Source organism: Bombus affinis, chromosome 1 (genome assembly GCF_024516045.1).
Source record: "Bombus affinis isolate iyBomAffi1 chromosome 1, iyBomAffi1.2, whole genome shotgun sequence".
NCBI classification, from domain to species: domain Eukaryota; kingdom Metazoa; phylum Arthropoda; class Insecta; order Hymenoptera; family Apidae; genus Bombus; species Bombus affinis.
In genome coordinates, this window is record NC_066344.1 from 14,790,766 (window position 1) to 14,807,941 (window position 17,176).

The following is a 17,176-nucleotide window of genomic DNA, read 5'->3' on the forward strand; positions in this document are numbered from 1 at the left end:
TTCTCGTAAATCTTCGCTGTCTTACGCATTTTCGCATCGATCGCCGAAAAGGACGCGAAAGTCGTGCGAGAAGGAGGCAGTTGAAAAAGTTCGACTGAATAAAAGCACCAGAAGTTTCGATAAGCTACTCGTTCAGAGACGATACTTCTTTCTTCGTGTCGGACGCTATTCTCAATTCGAATGAGCAGCTACAAATGTAATTCTTGCGACGCCCTGCGATACAATCGACGAACAGAACGTCGAAAAGACGTAATCCGTCTGCTAGGCCTGCGACGAGCTTTGTTTGATAATGTAAATACGAAAAGAGATAAATCTTGAAATCTGCCGTACGACTGAATATACGTAGAATTCGTAATACGTGGCGACGATATACTATTTCGCGATAAGCTTGGTCGTTGGAAAGTCGATAATGGAGGAATGACGATATATGGCGATCGATAACGAATAATCAAACGCTTGCCTGTTACGTTTCTCGTTGTTTATTTGACTCGATAGATTCGGTCAAAGGCCCGATGCTCTTCAGACGCAATTGCTTTGCCAACTTTATCGCGAGAATCGTAAGTTTGCCAAGTGCCAAACAACACGTTAAACGTCCTCGAGTTTCGGGACGATAACGCCGTCGAAAAAATGGGAGAAAGTTTTCTAAACGTTTGATTTATGTCTCAATCTGCCAAATAACGACTTGTGATCGACTGAATAGATATCAGGCTGAATATCATTCGTATGAGCGGCGGTAACTCCTTGCGAAAGGACCACGCGATCGTTATGCACGCGTCGCAACTATTCGATATTACTTTCTCGATTGAACCTTAAACGAGGGTACTTTGCGCGAGCGCTGAAGGATGCGACGGTTCGATACGTACGGGCGTAGCAATTTCCCCTCGAATAAATGTTATTCGTTAAAGTGGCGTTCTTTGAAAAATTACGTGATGACGCGATCAACTGCCAAACCATCCCAATTATCTTCCTTTGTTTCGTTTCTGTTTCTTTTTCTCGCTGAATAAATCGAACGATCGAGGTCGATCTGGTGGCTGAAACAAAACGACTGAAGAGCTCGACACACACTCCCGGAAAAAATATGCCCGTTTATCTTGGAGATGGCGCATAATATATAGATCGGTGCGTCGAGATCTTCGATATCGATGATAACAAGTTCGAACTAGCGTCGGCCACGAGGGAATCTAGGACACGTGAAAATCTTTTATCTGCACTGACCCAGACCTAATTCAGGATCCACGGTAATCAGAGCCCTGCACACGCCGGGTTGGTTCGATAGCGCGGTTTAACGCTAACAGCCCTCTCATCTAGTTCACGCCAGTGATCGATATCTGACTAATCGACAGCTAGCAAATCGTTTCTATCATCCTGACCGATGAACTAGCGGCAATTTTCGAGCCCGCTGGCAGTTGCATCCTCGACACGACCTACACTCCACACTAACGCATGTCGTAATTCCCAACGCAGCTGACCGTGATATCGTTTGACCTAATCGAGTGATCTCGATGCGTGTCAAGCTTGCCTTACAAAGTCCAATGATTAACGACGTTCCACAAGACGTGTAGCCTGTTCGGATAAAAATCTCCCTCCCCTTTCTTTCCTTCCTGTCCCTCCAGTGAAGCGAATAGAATCCATCGAAAAAGAAATAAGTGTTTTTTTCCTTGAATTATCAGGACTCTTGAAAACCTCGATCCGATCTTCCTCGCGGAAGCCTTTAATGGAAGGTTGAGCCGCTCTTTAATTAAGATCAGACAAAGCACGAAGAAAAAGGTCAGATAGCGCGCAATGATTAACGAATTTTCTAAGAGTCCTGACGATCTTGCAACGATAACGTCGTAGGCAACGAACGTGGAAGTTGATTGACACGCCGCCTGGCGAGAAGCTCCTGAACTGGTATATTCAAGCCGAGAGCTCGTGAGCTCTGATTCAAGAGAGCTTTCGTATCGTTCGTCGATACCTGCATTACCAACCTGACGCTGAATTCAAGCAGGTTCGGCAAGAACGTGCGACGCGAATCCGCTGTGCTTGGTGGATATAAACTTTCTCGCTTCGTTTGGTATCTTTTATCGCATATTGTGATCGATCAGAGGATCGACAGGCTACGAGTACAATTCAAGCGTCGTAATTCATTTGCGGAAGATAAACGTATCTACATCTATTCCAAAGTTACCATTTTTATCGATTGATACATCTCGTGTTAAAGCGATACGACACGATACGATTACATTACTCGGCCAAAATACTTCTTTCTATCTACAGTCGGCTACCAATGAAGTTTGCAATAGAAATAACTTACGAAATAACCGATTACTCAAATCAAGCGCTACTTATAATCGATACAGATTTTCCAATTGAGAAACTACTCGCAATCGATGTTTAATTACCGATACAGAATTCTAAACGACGAGCTATAGCTAGGTACTGGACGAACGTTACAATCGATTTACAACGATAGAAAAACGATACAAATTAAAAGTTACGAAAGAAGGAATTTTCATCGATATTCTCGGTTTCTTCTTTCACTTAAAACTTAGATAACCTTTCTCGGAAGATAACACGCGTGTAAACCGCGACGACGAGTATTTGCACATCGATTGCTCGGTGGCATTGTCAATTTGGTCGAGTTTCTTTCGAACGATAAAGTGACACTGATCGGTATATGTTGCTATAGAAAGGTTCACGGCCGCGGTTTACAAGCAGAAGCCCTGGACAACGCGATTCATAGTTTTCCGATGCAATAAAATTCCAGCTTTGCACAAACTGAAAATAGTGAGCGTCTAATAGAGCGTACAAGGCAAGGGGAAGATAAAGTCGGACAGCGCGCAGCATTAAATTACTGTCACCGCTTTTTGCGTCGAGGCAACTGATTACGATGGTTGCCCTGTCCACCCGGAAGTATCACCAACGAGAACATTAATCTCTCGATCCACATCGTCATCTTCTGCGGCTCATTCGAATTTTCCCAGTAGCTGCTGTTTGGTAAGACATCGCGTAAAAGATTTTCGTGCAAACAGCATCTTGCCTCAGAGCCTAAATTAAGAGAGGAATCCTTAGAAACACACCGCCAAATGTACTTCTTCGCCGGTACTGTAATAAACTGTAATTAACCTGTTTACCTACAGTCGCTACTTAACCCTTTGCGGTTTGATTTACTTCGATACGATCTGGCCGGACAAATAACTTGCTCGTACTACTTTCTGTGTCGTCGTTCACGCTAATATTACACATATTAATAATATGACCGCGTACCTCGAGTCTCCCATTGTTAACCACGGTCCAACAATACGTTATTGTCCTTGCTCAGCCAATAACCGTGACACGTGCCATTACGAGGAAAGTAGTTACGGTCGTTCGTGTCAGACGCAAGACCAACGAGATTACAGCGATATTTGGTGGCGGCCGGTGACAGAAAGTAGTTTCGCCCGGTTATGGTCAGACCACGCGTGCAGTAACATTCGCTCATCCAAGTACAATGCGAAACAAGAGGCAACGGTTCGCAGATTTTTACAGCGTCGTTCTGTTTACGACGTAAGGGAGGTTAATAAGAGGGAAAACTAATTAACCCAGGGAATAAACAATAACAAAGGCGCGTAACTTGCGAGTGAAATCGAAAGTAGTCAGACCGCAAAAGGTTAATCTACTCGAATGACGAGACGCCAATCCGGTGCAGCCCATTTCGAGAAATAAGTACATTTGTCCGCGGATCGTAACTGGACGACGGTCGCACGGGACCGCGTCGACTTACGTTCTCGATTTTAAATCGTACGAAATTCGATCGTCGTTCGCCAATGCTCGCCGCTTAATAAAGAAAAACGTCTGGTGTCGTTTCATTCGATTACGACAGCACGAACGAGAAAATCCAATTTCAATGTCCAATATTTCCATTTCGATTATCGGCTACCATCTAATCTGCATTTTCGTCTGCGTTTTTCATGCAGAGTTGGATCCAGCGGCTTTCTCCTTCCACGTCGGAGCATTCGCTTTAAGACTCTGTACTTTCGCTAATGCTTCGCTAATCATCTCGATTTCGATCAATTTACGATCGAAAATACATAGGTGAAGGACTCTCAGGAATCGAAATACGTCGCGAAAAAAGAAAAAATAGAGTCATAGATACAGAGCTGGTTGATGTTACATGTAACTAACTGTCGATTATGTGGAACTCTAGCCGACATTAGCTGGTGTGTAAAACTACAAGAACGTTACTTACAAGTGTAATGTGCTGGCGATGATAACTGTTAGAACCAGAGAATGCGGTAGGCAGAAGGAACAAATTCCGAGAGATCGTAGAACGATGTTGGTAACGATGAACAAAACCACAGAGTGTAAAACGAGGAGTCCGAGACCCATATCACACTAGCAACACATCGTAGCTAGTCTCAGAGAAATCCGCGACCACAAAAATACGCTGTTATGCTCGGAGCTCGCAATCTGTTAACCACATTTCTGTCCCTTTCTTTTCTTTTTCTTTCTTCTTCTTCTTCCTTCGTTAAGAATAAAAATGGCCGATCGAGATTAAAGATTCGTACAGTCGGAATGGCAACGATTTTTAATTCGAAAATGCGAGACTTGATTCCCGGGAAAAATGACTCGAAAGATTATTCGAGTGTACGATCGCTTGATTCGATTTAACAGTTCGACGAATCTGTTCGAATTAAAAGTTAACAGTAAGTGAAGCGCGAATATCGTTGCAAACGCACGCCTGTTCCACGAATCTTCCGCGTCCTGTCAGTTTCTCTCTACGTACGATAATATTGCGTTGGCAACTAAGTGATTGCGGATTTTGTCAATACCTCCTAATGGCAAAATCCGCAATCACTTAGTTGCCAACCCAATAATTCTATTTTCCCGCATAATTTTCTGACCATTTTCGTTGCTCCATAATTTTACCATGCGCGACGAGGATCAAAATTTCGTCCGATGAAAATATTTTTTTTTTTTTTTCGAGAATACTTCCGCAAAAATGCGTTCACTCGTCGCTTACGGTACGCCAAGTCAGGCAAAATCAGTCGAACAGGGATGGAAACGAAATATCACGGCCGCGGGCGGATTCTTTTCATATTTAAACTAATAAACTTGCCATGGAGAGAGAGTGCGTAACTTCTGAAACGCGGCGAGCTCCGATGCATAAACGCGCGTCACGAACGCGATCGTGAAATTCGCGAAAGACACATCGTACACGCGAACAGAGACTGATGTTCAACAACGACGGTCTGAAGCCGTGCATACGACTAATCGCTAACTATCGTGCCAGCATTGGCTCGAGATAGCGTTAGCCTGTTCAATGCTACGTCGCTGTATCTTCAGTGACGTAACAATACTACCGACGATTGATTACATTCCTTATGCGTGCAGCATAGATCCGAACGCGGTTAATTACAATAACAGAGAACACATTTGTTCAAGTAAAACAGATCAAACGATAATTTTTTCCATAAATGTGATAAACATTAGACGTGAGAACGAATTAAAGCGAGATGGTCAATTCGGAGAAAATGTGGTACAGTATCAAGTGACACGTGTGGTACGACGATCGAAAGTAAACATAGATCGATGAGAATTTGTTCTTCGTAAATATAGAACGATCTTTTGTTGCAGTTGTTGGCTGGGAATGGTGAAAGAAAGAAAGGGCGACTGTAGGAAAGAATGACGAGCCTGGCCTGAAGGCAATAGTTTACAACACAAACGCTTAAAAGGCTTCAGAAAGCTTGTAACCACTGAGAAGAAATACCACGAGTGAATGAAGGATCGTGTTAAAAAAATGGGCTTGTGGAAACGTGTTAGGTAACGCTAAATTAGATCTCGCCTTGACTCGAAATTAGCACCAATTACGATGGGCCACGGGACGCCAGGAATGCGCTATAAATGCAGAAAAATGGCCGAATGAATCTCACAATGATACCATTTTAGGTAATCTTCTGCCACATTTGTAAAGCCAAGGCATACAAAACACACGAGTTTCAATATTCTTTGTCAACTACTCGGCATTCAAAGGAGGACCAAAGACGATTGAACGTTTTCAAGTCACATAATGAAAGTATGTCTTTCACATACACTCAGCTCTGATACTTCTCCTGATGAATATATTTGGATCATCTTGCTATCGTTAACAATAGAACCGAATGTATTTGAACGACACAATCCAGATCTTACCATCAATCGATACATTTCGTAAATGATATCACCGATCAGCGTAATTAACACTTTACCGACCGATAGCCGATTCATCGGTTTTGGTTACCGACGCTTATCGACTGATAGCTTCTTAATCGGCTTTTTGTCGTCGACAATCTTTCTCATTATTTAAGCAGTAATTTGTTATTTAGTACTAAGGTACCTTGCTCAGTTGCGTTGCCTTGTAAGCTCCCACAGTTTTATACCAATTTGAAAAACGTACCGTTCGCGATGAACAAAAGAATGGTATTGGAGAGTCTAAACCGAAATAGAGCCGGCGCCAGGGAGAATCTGCGCTTGAGATGCCGGTCGGACGTGCGTATGCTGTTGAATCGCTAGCGGTCGGTAAATTGTTAAAAACGACTGTAACTCGAGTCGATCTCTAAGCATTTCACAAAGCTTTGCACGTGCGTGCTAAGAGAAATATTTCACTTGCCGCGCTATTAATCGTACGTTTGCTTCGTCTTACGATATATCATCCGGTATTCCTTCCTTGCTAATTCTTTCTCCGAAAGAATTAGTTATCGAAAGTCCGAAGCGAACGAAAAAGCGAAGAAATAAACGACGACCGAGAGAGACTCGATGTTCTTCGATATCGGAAGCGTTCGCTGCTTCAACAAACCGAGGATTTTCTTCCCGCTATCACTGTCCTCCTTCTATCATTTCCTTCTTTTCGCTAGATGCCGGCCGTTCGAGAGCGGCGCTGTAAATTAAATCTTCAGCACGAGCAGCAAATTAAATCTCCAACGCGAGCTACATACCTTTCTACTTTATCGTTACGGAACAGAAGTCGGCCACCCATCGAACCGACTGCCGTGAATCGCGGGCGACAATACGGCTGACTATAGTCTGTAGAGTGCGGTTGTTCCACTTCACGCGATATGTATTATTAATCCCGGGAACGTTTAACTCGTCATCTGTCGCTCACGCGACTCGGCGCGTTCCCTCGTCCCTGCGAACGTCGCGCTATCTCTAACGTTTCTCGAGAAACTCGTCGCTTCGCTCTCGGCAAAACGAACTAATAAGTTTTCGAATAGAACATTACAAAACGTATAGCAAAATTGTATCTGGTTTTATCCTTGTTCGGTTTCATTTCGCCACACATTTGGCGAAACATCCGCGATTTCGCGAGATGTCTGTATTTGAAGAAACACGTGGGTGGAAGTTGAAAGGCTTTTGAAGAGAGAATAATAGCTCATTCATATTTATCGATCAAGCTGCCCTGACTTCCAATTACCAAACTCTGTAACTGACTGAGAATGCTCGATCGATCAGCCGATTCGAGACTCTTCATTGCGACCACCGGTATCCTATCCTTGTTTGGCGCCACCGTATACGAATAAAGAGCAAGAAGAAGTGGTACACTAGAGATACGACATGCGATATTTAATTGTAGTCGGAAATTCTAGTAGGAAAAATTGTTTGCAATTTTATAACGGGTGTCGAGATCGACCGATATATATCAACACGATAGAAATTCGCTGAGAATTTCAACAATGCACAAGTACGCGTGTACTGTGGATAAAAAAGCGATAGGTATTTATTGAAATATTTTCAACAACCGTACACGGATTCAAACGGTAAGAGGATTCTCGTGACGTTCGATGCAAATACACGTAGAAAATCGAACGATCCAGCTTATAGAAAATTCCAGGCCAACTCTTCTCACCGAACCAAGCGTACTCGATCACACGATTCGCTGATTAAAAGTTTGCCACGAACGTCACAACAATGGGCGAGTTGTTACACGGCAGAAAGTATTAATTGTCCATGGGAATATTAACAACGTCTGCCGGTGTGGAATTTATAATTCGTAGGCGACATTTGTGACGGGTAGGTGGACGCTTCAGTCGTCATACCGTGCCTACCCTGTTTCAACCCCCATTCTCACGTCTATTCCCATCTGAGTCGACCATCTCCTGTGACAGTTTTCACGCGTAAATTCACACTCGTCCCTCATTTCAAAATCATCCATCTTGAAGCACACGTGCACATTTGATATAAAAAAAACAACGCATGCAACGGTTCGTGGCAGCGAACGATTAAACATGTACGACCTGGTCGGAGCAACGAACGCAACGAAAAAAAATAAAAGAGAAGGTGACATTTTGACGACACGATACTCCAAACGCTTTAAACATAGGGTGAAACATTCCATTGCGCACTGAGAGAGAAACCTAAAAATATATTAGTTTCCTTTTATTCTCTTTTTTTTTTTTTTTTTTCATTTTTCTCGTGTAACGCAACATACAAAGTTGTCGTGTCTCGTTTCGAAATTTATACGAATCGTGTGAAAAATCGTGCACAGACAACGACGATCTCTCGCAGGATCAGGAACAAACGTAGAGTAACCGTGTTTGCTGGGAGAACTCGTTTTCGTGAAAAATGATGTAAAGCGTAGTTCTTGGTGAAATCGAATTACACAGACGGTGTGAAAATTTTGAACGCCGCTTTCCTCCAGAGTAGCAAGCTTCCCTCCGAGCAACAGAATTTTACAGCCAATTTTTCATTAGCGTCGCGTCGTTTGACGCCAAACATCGGCGCACGATTTTTCCCACGCCCTTAAACGAATCGTGTGACGTTTATCCACGTCGAACGTCTCTACTCTTCGATTATACGATCGAACGAGTGATATTGCCATCGTGCAGATTTATTTGATTGCATGGAAGTACGATCAAGGGAGAATCTGCAGATCGCGGTGGTTGGAACGGGAGTGGCAAGGTTTCTCTCAGTACACGAGGCGGCTTTAGAACGATGGAAAGGAGAGCGGTTCCGGGACGTTTCGATTCCGATTTCCTGCATTTCCCCGCACATTTCTAGAGAACAAGTGAATTTCTTTCAGGTCGGCACATCGAACAAAGCATTTCAGATATATTCGCGGCGAGAAACGAGAAGAGGACAGAGACGCGTCATCTCTGCAACGGTCCTCGCCGATAATCGAGTAGTGCGTGAAAGCTTTATCGTCCAAGGTGCAAGACTCTTCATTCCATTCCATTTCATTCCATTCCATTGCATCGCATTCCAAGCTTCGAAAGCATCGGGATATTGACGAGACCTGATATTATGCTGGTCGCGTATATTTTTGTTATATATATATATATTTTCTTTTTTTATTTATTCTTTTATTTTTTCCATTACAATAATCGTATAATCTATGCGATCTATCGTGGCGACTCGTTGACGACGCATTCGTTCGTATGATCGAACGACAGGAACGTCGACTGAGGATGCAACGCATCGATTTAACCGCGTTGCGTTACATGCAGCACAGGCCACGGCAGCCTTTCGTCTTATCGTGTTACTTTTTGGCTCGTTCGTTTTATAATTTAGCTTTTTTTTTTTTTATTTTTCATTTATTTTCAGCGCATTCGTTCGTGACGGGGGTACAACCAGTAAGCGATCCAACATCGAACATCGCAAGCTTGTGTGTGTTTTAATGCCTCGTGCTGACAGATATATGTCGGGAGATGTCGGGGAGGTCTGTGTCCGGCGCCCAAGGTCACGGTGTGGAACATACAAAGCCTCTGTGAACATTGTGCATTCGCTGTCAGTGGAAGCTGTGTGAAAGGCTGGAACGCTGTGTTCCGGAAGGAAATCAGGGATCAAGGTTACGCTGGGATCATGCTTCGTCCAAGTTCCTCGTGTTTTCCGCTTCGCGCCCTCGAGATCGCGTCGCGCCGTACAAATTTCCAACTACCAACGCTGTCTCTCGCTAAATTTCAACCGGCCGAAAAGAACAGTCAGCTACGCTGAATAATGCCGCTACTGTCAGCCAATCGATAACGAATCTATAATGTGCAGCGGAAATAACGTCGGGGAAATTCGTGAGTCATTGTCTTTACGTATCGGGCCACGACATTTTCCTCGAAACGAAACAGTTATATCTGTTACACGTATTTCCAGTAAGCTGTTATTTCCACTGGACGTTTACCGGATATGTTGGGATTGCCGAGAGCGGGAAATCAAGAAGCCATCACGCGGTTTCGAATCTCTTGTCCGATCTCGGCACGAGCAGAGACGTCTAAATTATTCAAGATGAACCGGTTCTAGAATAGAATAGCAAATACGTTTGGAGACGGTAGACGGCGGTCAACGACCAGGACCGGCCGGTGTCCAACAGAACGGCAATTTGGTCGCGGAGACACGAGGATTCCAGGATGTTTGCAGCACCGGGTTAAAAGGCAGAACATGAAAATAAGGTACGGGTGAATTAAAGACATACGGAACGAGTTACGCAGCTTGCACGGCTTGGATCGTCTTCGTTAAAAGCAAAAAGATCAGCCTCCGACGAGCTCTAACCTTTTTACGATTTCGTTCTAAACGATATGGTCGCAGCGTCGAACGTTGTTCGCGAAGCTTTCATTTTTTGTCTATTCGACTAGGGAAACGAGCCACTTGGTTCGAACGTTATCGTCTATCCTCTAGGGACAGAAGATACTGGAAGCCGTGGCAAGAACCGTTCTCGTTCCATACACAGAGACAAGGTATATAAACTGTATAAACGGCAAGGTGAACACGTAGCTCCGCTCGAACGGAGAAAATAGAAGAAAGGCAATATGCGAGAGAAACTCACCGTTTCGTCGTTTTAACGCGACGATAACGGCGATAGTCTGTGGCGTTTACGTCGTTGGGGTCGAAGCCCCTTCGATGCTTGGGTGGTGAGGACATGGTCGTAGCAGCCTTGGTACCGTTCGAGATCGCGTCCGGCTTGGCGCTAGTATTGTTGTTGCCAATGGAAGTGCAGTTGTTGACGGTGATGTGCAGCGAGGCGAGTGGCGGCGGCGAAGGCGGCAGCTGGGCGGGGACCAGGTGGCCGGATGCTGAGATCGCGCGTTCCGAACTTGAAGCCGAAGACGGGTGATACGGACAGGCCGGTGGTGGTGGTGCTGGCTCGCCGATTACGAGGGTCCGATCCCCGTGACCGACGTCGCTCTTTGGCACCGCGTTCAGCTCGTGCCTGCTAACCCTACCGGCTCCCGGCCCACCCATTCAAATCCTCGATTATCGCCCGTTCACTCCACCTCTCTCGCTCTGCCTCCGTGGCTGCTCCTGCCGCGAGCTCCTCTCGCACACACGGCCACGCTTTGTTCCGATTTTCTCTCTCTCTCTCTCCCTCTCTGTGTTTTTCTCTCCTTCGCTTCTTTTCTTTCTTCTTCTTCTTCTTCTCGTTGGCAGTTCTTGATCTGGCGAGTCGCTCGTCTATCGTCTTCTCGGCCCTTCGATATCCTACTTTTTCCGATTCCTCTGCTTCCCTCGAACGATACGCTCCTGGTCCAATCGCCGTCCGATGTCCTGCAGACGCGGCACATTCGATAAGGACGAAGATAACTCGGCTGTCTTAGATCCTCCCGACCTCGTGCACGCACGCCACCGATCCCTCGGTTAACCTTCCACCTATCGACACAGCTCCGCCACTGGCGAGCCGCCCATTCGCGACAGACTCACGCACGTGCAACCCCATTCGCGACTCACACTTGCACGACGAGTGTCTTTCGTCAAGCAACGGAAAGCGTCCGACGAAAACGTGCCAGCGCACGGTAAACGAAGCAGAAAGCGAGCGAAGAGGGATAATTGGCGACAGGACGAAGATGAGTCACACGATGAAGAAATAGAAGAATAATAGAGGCGGGAAGAGGCAGGAAGCCGTGACAACGCGTGTACAATAGCGTACACGGCAACGTCTAAACACGGTCTTCCTTCCGTTCCGCGATCACGCCGACTCACTTCGCGCACCACATCACACGAATCTCTCGCCCTGTACGACTCGTGCTTTCGTTGAATACCACCTGGTGGCAGCACCGGTGCGCGAGCCGCGAGAAATTGGCAGAATCACGGGGAGGAGGAAGGTCGGAAGGTGGCAAGGCCACCGTGTGCTCCCGATACCGATCGGATCCCGCTAACCGATACTCCGAGCTGGAAGGCGGCCACCGAGCGTATCCGATCGAGCGACCCTTCGACACGGCGCGACCTCGCGCCCCGAACCAATCTCCGGTGTGGCGTGTTACGCTTCACTTGGGAAACGCCAACGGAATTCTAATGCTCGGCTATGTTCGCGCCCTCGCGAATCCCTGGATCCGTGCCAACTTTCCCCCATTAGTCTGGCTATCGACGACATTCCCTAATTTGTAACGAAAGGGTGGAACGTTCGAAAAGTAGAGCGAAGCTTTGCAACTTCTTAAACCATTACGTTCGAGCGGTTTCGCGCCTTTTCTTTCCTTTACTCGGTTGGTCGTAAAACGCGACCTAAATAGTTGATCGTTAAACGCGAGAAAGAGTGAGCACGAGGTGGAGGACTACTCGAATCAGAACATCCATTTACATTCAATCTCACGCAGTCACACGTCCCACTAATTAACCCGCTATCCACGCCCTCCTCACCGCCAAACCAAAATAGATATAGTTGCAGAGAGTGCCGCGAGGCGGCAGCACCGAAAACATCCCACGAGACAGATGCACCGGGAGATAAGCGAGGAATTTCGAGTTGAAAAAATTCGAAAATGCGGAAAAAAGGCGAAGAATACACACGACCGAGCCAGACGAGGAGAAGAGTCGCGTTTGGCATGGTGCAACGCGGTGAGCAGAACCAGTCGGTGGTTACACCACGTGCTCGACCTACCGTGTCGATCGAGCTGGCGATCATCTAGCCTCGCACGAATCACTCGCGACAGTTACAAACGTCTGCCTTCGTGTGTATGTCGCCACGAGACCGATGATCCAACCATCTCGGACGTTTCCCTTCACGGAGATCGTTCACCTCCGCGTCGATCAGACGAGTCGTGCGACGTATCCGAGTTCGTTATTGTTTCGATTCGCCCATTCCTCTCCACTCGAGTGCACGGGACACCGTTATCGCGCCTTCGTCTCGACATTGTCAGCGTACGTTCACCTCGCGAGATGTCGCGAAATTTCTTTCCACACAATCGATTCTAGCTTACCGGTGCGTGCTTTTCTTTGCTGAAACGATTACGAAGCCGAGTTCCTTACGAGAGGAACGCACATCTTGATCGTCAATCACTCGCGTCAGTCGTGCACCTCCCTCCCGCCCAAACTCATTTTTCCGAAAGGTGAGCCAAACCTCCGAAAGATGGCGACTACGTAGCACGCCACGAGCGCCCACCCGGTCAATACCAGAAAACGAAGAAAGGATCCAGAGGTTTGGCGGCACGCTAACCTCAATTCCAACGGCGCGCCACTGCCGCAATTCTTTATTGCCGCGTTCTTGCTCCCGATCCAGGGAACCTGCAGGTCGATACGCCAAGCCCGTGGCCTTGAGCGCGGCAAACTTTTTAAACCATCTTTACGCGTTTACAAGATTCGTCATCGCGTCGCTTTACATTCGCAACTATGGAAACTGTCGAAATCGATCTCTCGCCTTCAGTCGTTTCTCAAAATCGGACGGCGTAGTCTTCTCCGTTCGTAGCGACCCGTTTTTCTAACTTAATCGCGATAATGCACGGATACGGAACGGTGTCGGATTATTTTCGGATATCGAACGAAAGAGAGGGTCTGTCACGAAGCCATCGGCACTTGCACGTTTAAATCTCATACGGTACGGTTCGATGGTTGCTAATGACAAGCGTGATCCGATCACCAATTTCACCCGCACTAATCGCGCGTGCATTCAAACGGCAGTCTTCTGTTCGAGCGTTTCGACGGGAGAAAAAATAGAAAAAGGGGAAGAATACAGAGAGATGAAGCGGGGCGTTAACGTGCTGTTTAATTGGAGGACGAAACGCGTCGAGAGCCGGTCGCGTATCGATCTGCGATCGCGCTAATTCGATTCCAGAGGTCGCGTAATAAAAAATAGTTCTCTACTCTTCGTTACTTTTGCCACGAACATAGCAACCCACTTCGAAATCGGTTCCTTTCCAACTATAGATACACTTGCGACTTGCAGAACGAAACTTTCGAAGTGTCTCTAATTTGCCACATTTTCTATCCTAATCGAATTCTTCAACTCGTGGCACGTAGCGCAGCTGCGAGTTTCGCTCGGTCGAAGCGCCGATCCACCGTTTTCCAATTAATTTCGATTCCCCTGCAATGCCCGAGCCGATGCGACTATGCGAATCATTCGGCGAAAACTAACGAGGAAACCATCCCCTCGCGCTAGAAATTAAGAGCTGTACCGGAGACTGGTATTTCCAGTGTGTCCAAGAAGATACAAAGTTCCAAGAAATTTCGCAGATTCCGAAGGGAATAATTTTCAAAACTTTGTCCTACGTTCAATTTCTACACGGAGATTGAAAATTGACAGCACATTTTAAGAAGAAGATCCGAAGCAATCGACGACTGTTTCTATGAAACTCCGCACTCTCCTGTTCGAAGATCTCGAGCGAAGCAGAGCGAATTCAAAATTACGCGCAATCTCACACTCGTACCGCCGGCGTCACCGAGCTAATTCTCTCGAAACTCCAGTCTTCTCTTTGCAGACGATCGTCTACCCACCCGTCGTCCTGTGACGGAGAAATCGGCGTTGAAAGTGAGATTCGTGGCTATCATCCACGAAGATGAGAAGCAGAGTAGAATTGCCGAGAAGACGAAGACGAGTTTGCAGACCGATTCTGCCGTAGATCGGGTTTGCGTGGTCGAGCGGTGTCTATGTTCGAGAGGAAGCTGTCGTCAGGATTCGGCCAATGAGTGACGCGAATGGTAGCACGGCGTCGGTATAACTGACTCTCTCTCCTGACCCAGCGTACACGACCTGGCTTGTGGCAAGCAAGCAAGTAGCAGGCGTATCCGTGGTTGGTCAGCCGGTAGACCGTTTGCTAGCGATGGACTTGATCCGATTACCGACTTTTCCCTGTCGCGATCGATTCGGTCGCGGGGCCAACCCCTCCGTTCACGATTCAAATACGCCTGAATATTCTTTTGACGTATGCTGATACATGCGAAATATTCCGCTAGGAAGAGATCGTTTCCATAAACTATGGCTTATCCTTTAACCTAAAACTCTCCTCTTTTTTTTTTTTTATCTTACGATCCATTTTATTGGCGGCATAAAGTCACTGGTATAGGTACATCGCTTTATAGGTATAAATTCTCCCTAAGCTCGAATAGTAATTTAATTCGTTCGGTTGGTACCAACGATATTCTATGAAATTGTTCTACCATCGAAAATTAAATTCGATTCGAGTTATTATAACGAAGGCAACTTCGCTTCTATGATACTTGGACCCATCGCTGCAACCCGCTTGACACGTCTGTCGGCTTGCGTGCGTTCCATACGGTGGGCTCTCGCAATAGCACACGCTGTTCCTTGCAGGATCGGTATGATTAAGAATTTGCTTTCGTCGCTTGTGCCGATGTCGCGTGTTACTCTCGTATCCAGGAAATTAGGTCGGTTGTTCCAAACAGGGGCAACATCGATTCCCGAACAAGGTCGCCAGGAATGCTCTCAAGCAACTCGTTTGAATTACTGCCGTTTCGTTTTCCCATTTCCAGCTAGTTCTTCCGCTTCGCAGAATCTCGCGACGCAATCGAACCTGTGGACGCCACTCTCGAGTGCTGGCGAATTCACATTATTTTTACGATTATCAAAGAACGACGCTCTTCGATAGCCTGGTTTTTTTTTTCGAAGAACAATTTTTAAAATGCAAATCCGAGGACACAATCTGCCGTAGAGAACTGACGTAACAATGTTCAAACAACGATTCTTCTGAAAAGGTCAATTAGGGATTTGTTTGTCAAGGCTGTGCAGAGGATCCAACAGCAAGCGTTGCCGCTATTTTCTTTTCACTTAGAGCAATGTTAAAAAATCTGGGCCGCTGGATAGCGTACACCGTTGGATTTGAAGCAAATCCAACGGCAAAGGCTCGTACAGAGAGCGAACAACACGCTATAGGCCATCGCCGCCACGTAACAGAAAGTTTACCCTGGGGGCGGTGGTTTGTGGAACGGTCGCCTGCAGGGCGTCGTGACGCTCCGTAACCGTATACCGCATGTCGCCGACCCCCACGTTCACCTGTTTAACGCGCCGTGCCCCAGTAGTCGAGTTTACCGGATATGCACGACACGTTCTGCGCGTCGATGCTGATTCAACCGGCGATTAAAAGATTCCGATTAAAAGACCCATGCCACCCCTCCAACCTACCCGCAAATATATCTCTATTCGCAATATTCGGTATATCCCTCGTTTACCGACATATCGCTTTTGCTTCTTCGATCGCCACTATACCCCACGATAGCGTTTAAGAAGATATTCGTTTCGTTCTATTTGCGTCGAGTTCACCACACGTTGGCGTGTAATTCTTCCCCGACTATAAACGTGGAAATAGCTCGGCTTCATACGTTCCAATTTCTCTGGTCGCAGTGGCATTTACGGTTTCATAATCGTCAATGGAGGCGAGTGAACAAAAAGCAAAATGTTGGCCGACCTCGTGCCATGTGGAACACGTGCTAACAAGGCGACACGAAACGGTTGACAAATCGTGCACAGTTTCGCGTACGACGACCTATTGGACGGGTTGCTAGTCGGCCCACAAGCCGTTTCAGTTCTATAGCTTAGTCGCGTTTCTAATGTACAAACATGCCGTTTGGTATTCAAGATCGCCTATCAAAACGTATTACTACAAAGGAACTCGTTCGAATAACCAGTTACCGACAGTAAGCAATGAAAATATATCTTTGGTTCGATTATTGCGATAGATCGTGCGTTCAATTCCCGAAGGTTATCGCGCGATTGTTAAATGATTCCTTTTACGAGAAAATCGGGTAACCTAAGCTGGCGTATGCTGATTAAAGCAACGCGCCTCGAACGATTGTCGAAGATATTTTCATAGCAGCGATTAATATAATAAGCAGCAAAAGGATAAATATGTACGTGGCATGCGTAGGGAGAGTAAATGCACGGGTATGTTCGTTCCAGCGGTGCACTAGGGGGGAAATATGCGATTACCTGCAGGCAATTCTCGACCTGGGTCAATAGTGCACAGTTCAGTTGCCCCTTTTTTTCCTTAAACGGCATTCATCAAATTGCCGGCCGCGACTTTGTTCGAACCGACCGGGG

General features: G+C 46.4%; 1 protein-coding gene and 1 long non-coding RNA gene across 3 annotated transcripts in view; one reads left to right on the forward strand and one right to left on the reverse strand.

The window, feature by feature from the left end:
• LOC126922840 (uncharacterized) overlaps window positions 1-17,176 on the forward strand; it is a 177,417-nt gene that overhangs the window by 122,408 nt on the left and 37,833 nt on the right. The gene's annotated exons all lie outside the window — the stretch shown is intronic.
• The window catches only part of LOC126922544 (uncharacterized), a 66,799-nt gene continuing 59,127 nt past the window's right edge, over window positions 9,505-17,176 (reverse strand). Inside the window, exons 1-3 of one of the 2 annotated variants that reach the window (XM_050735323.1) lie at window positions 12,788-14,602; window positions 10,745-11,463; window positions 9,505-9,695 (exon numbers count right to left, since the gene is read on the reverse strand). In XM_050735323.1, the coding sequence (XP_050591280.1) occupies window positions 9,671-9,695; window positions 10,745-11,160 (441 nt within the window). In that variant the 5' untranslated portion in view covers window positions 11,161-11,463; window positions 12,788-14,602 and the 3' untranslated portion in view covers window positions 9,505-9,670. Of the gene's footprint in view, window positions 9,696-10,744; window positions 11,464-12,787; window positions 14,603-17,176 lie in introns of those variants that run through there. The other variant, XM_050735303.1, reaches the window with a different exon arrangement.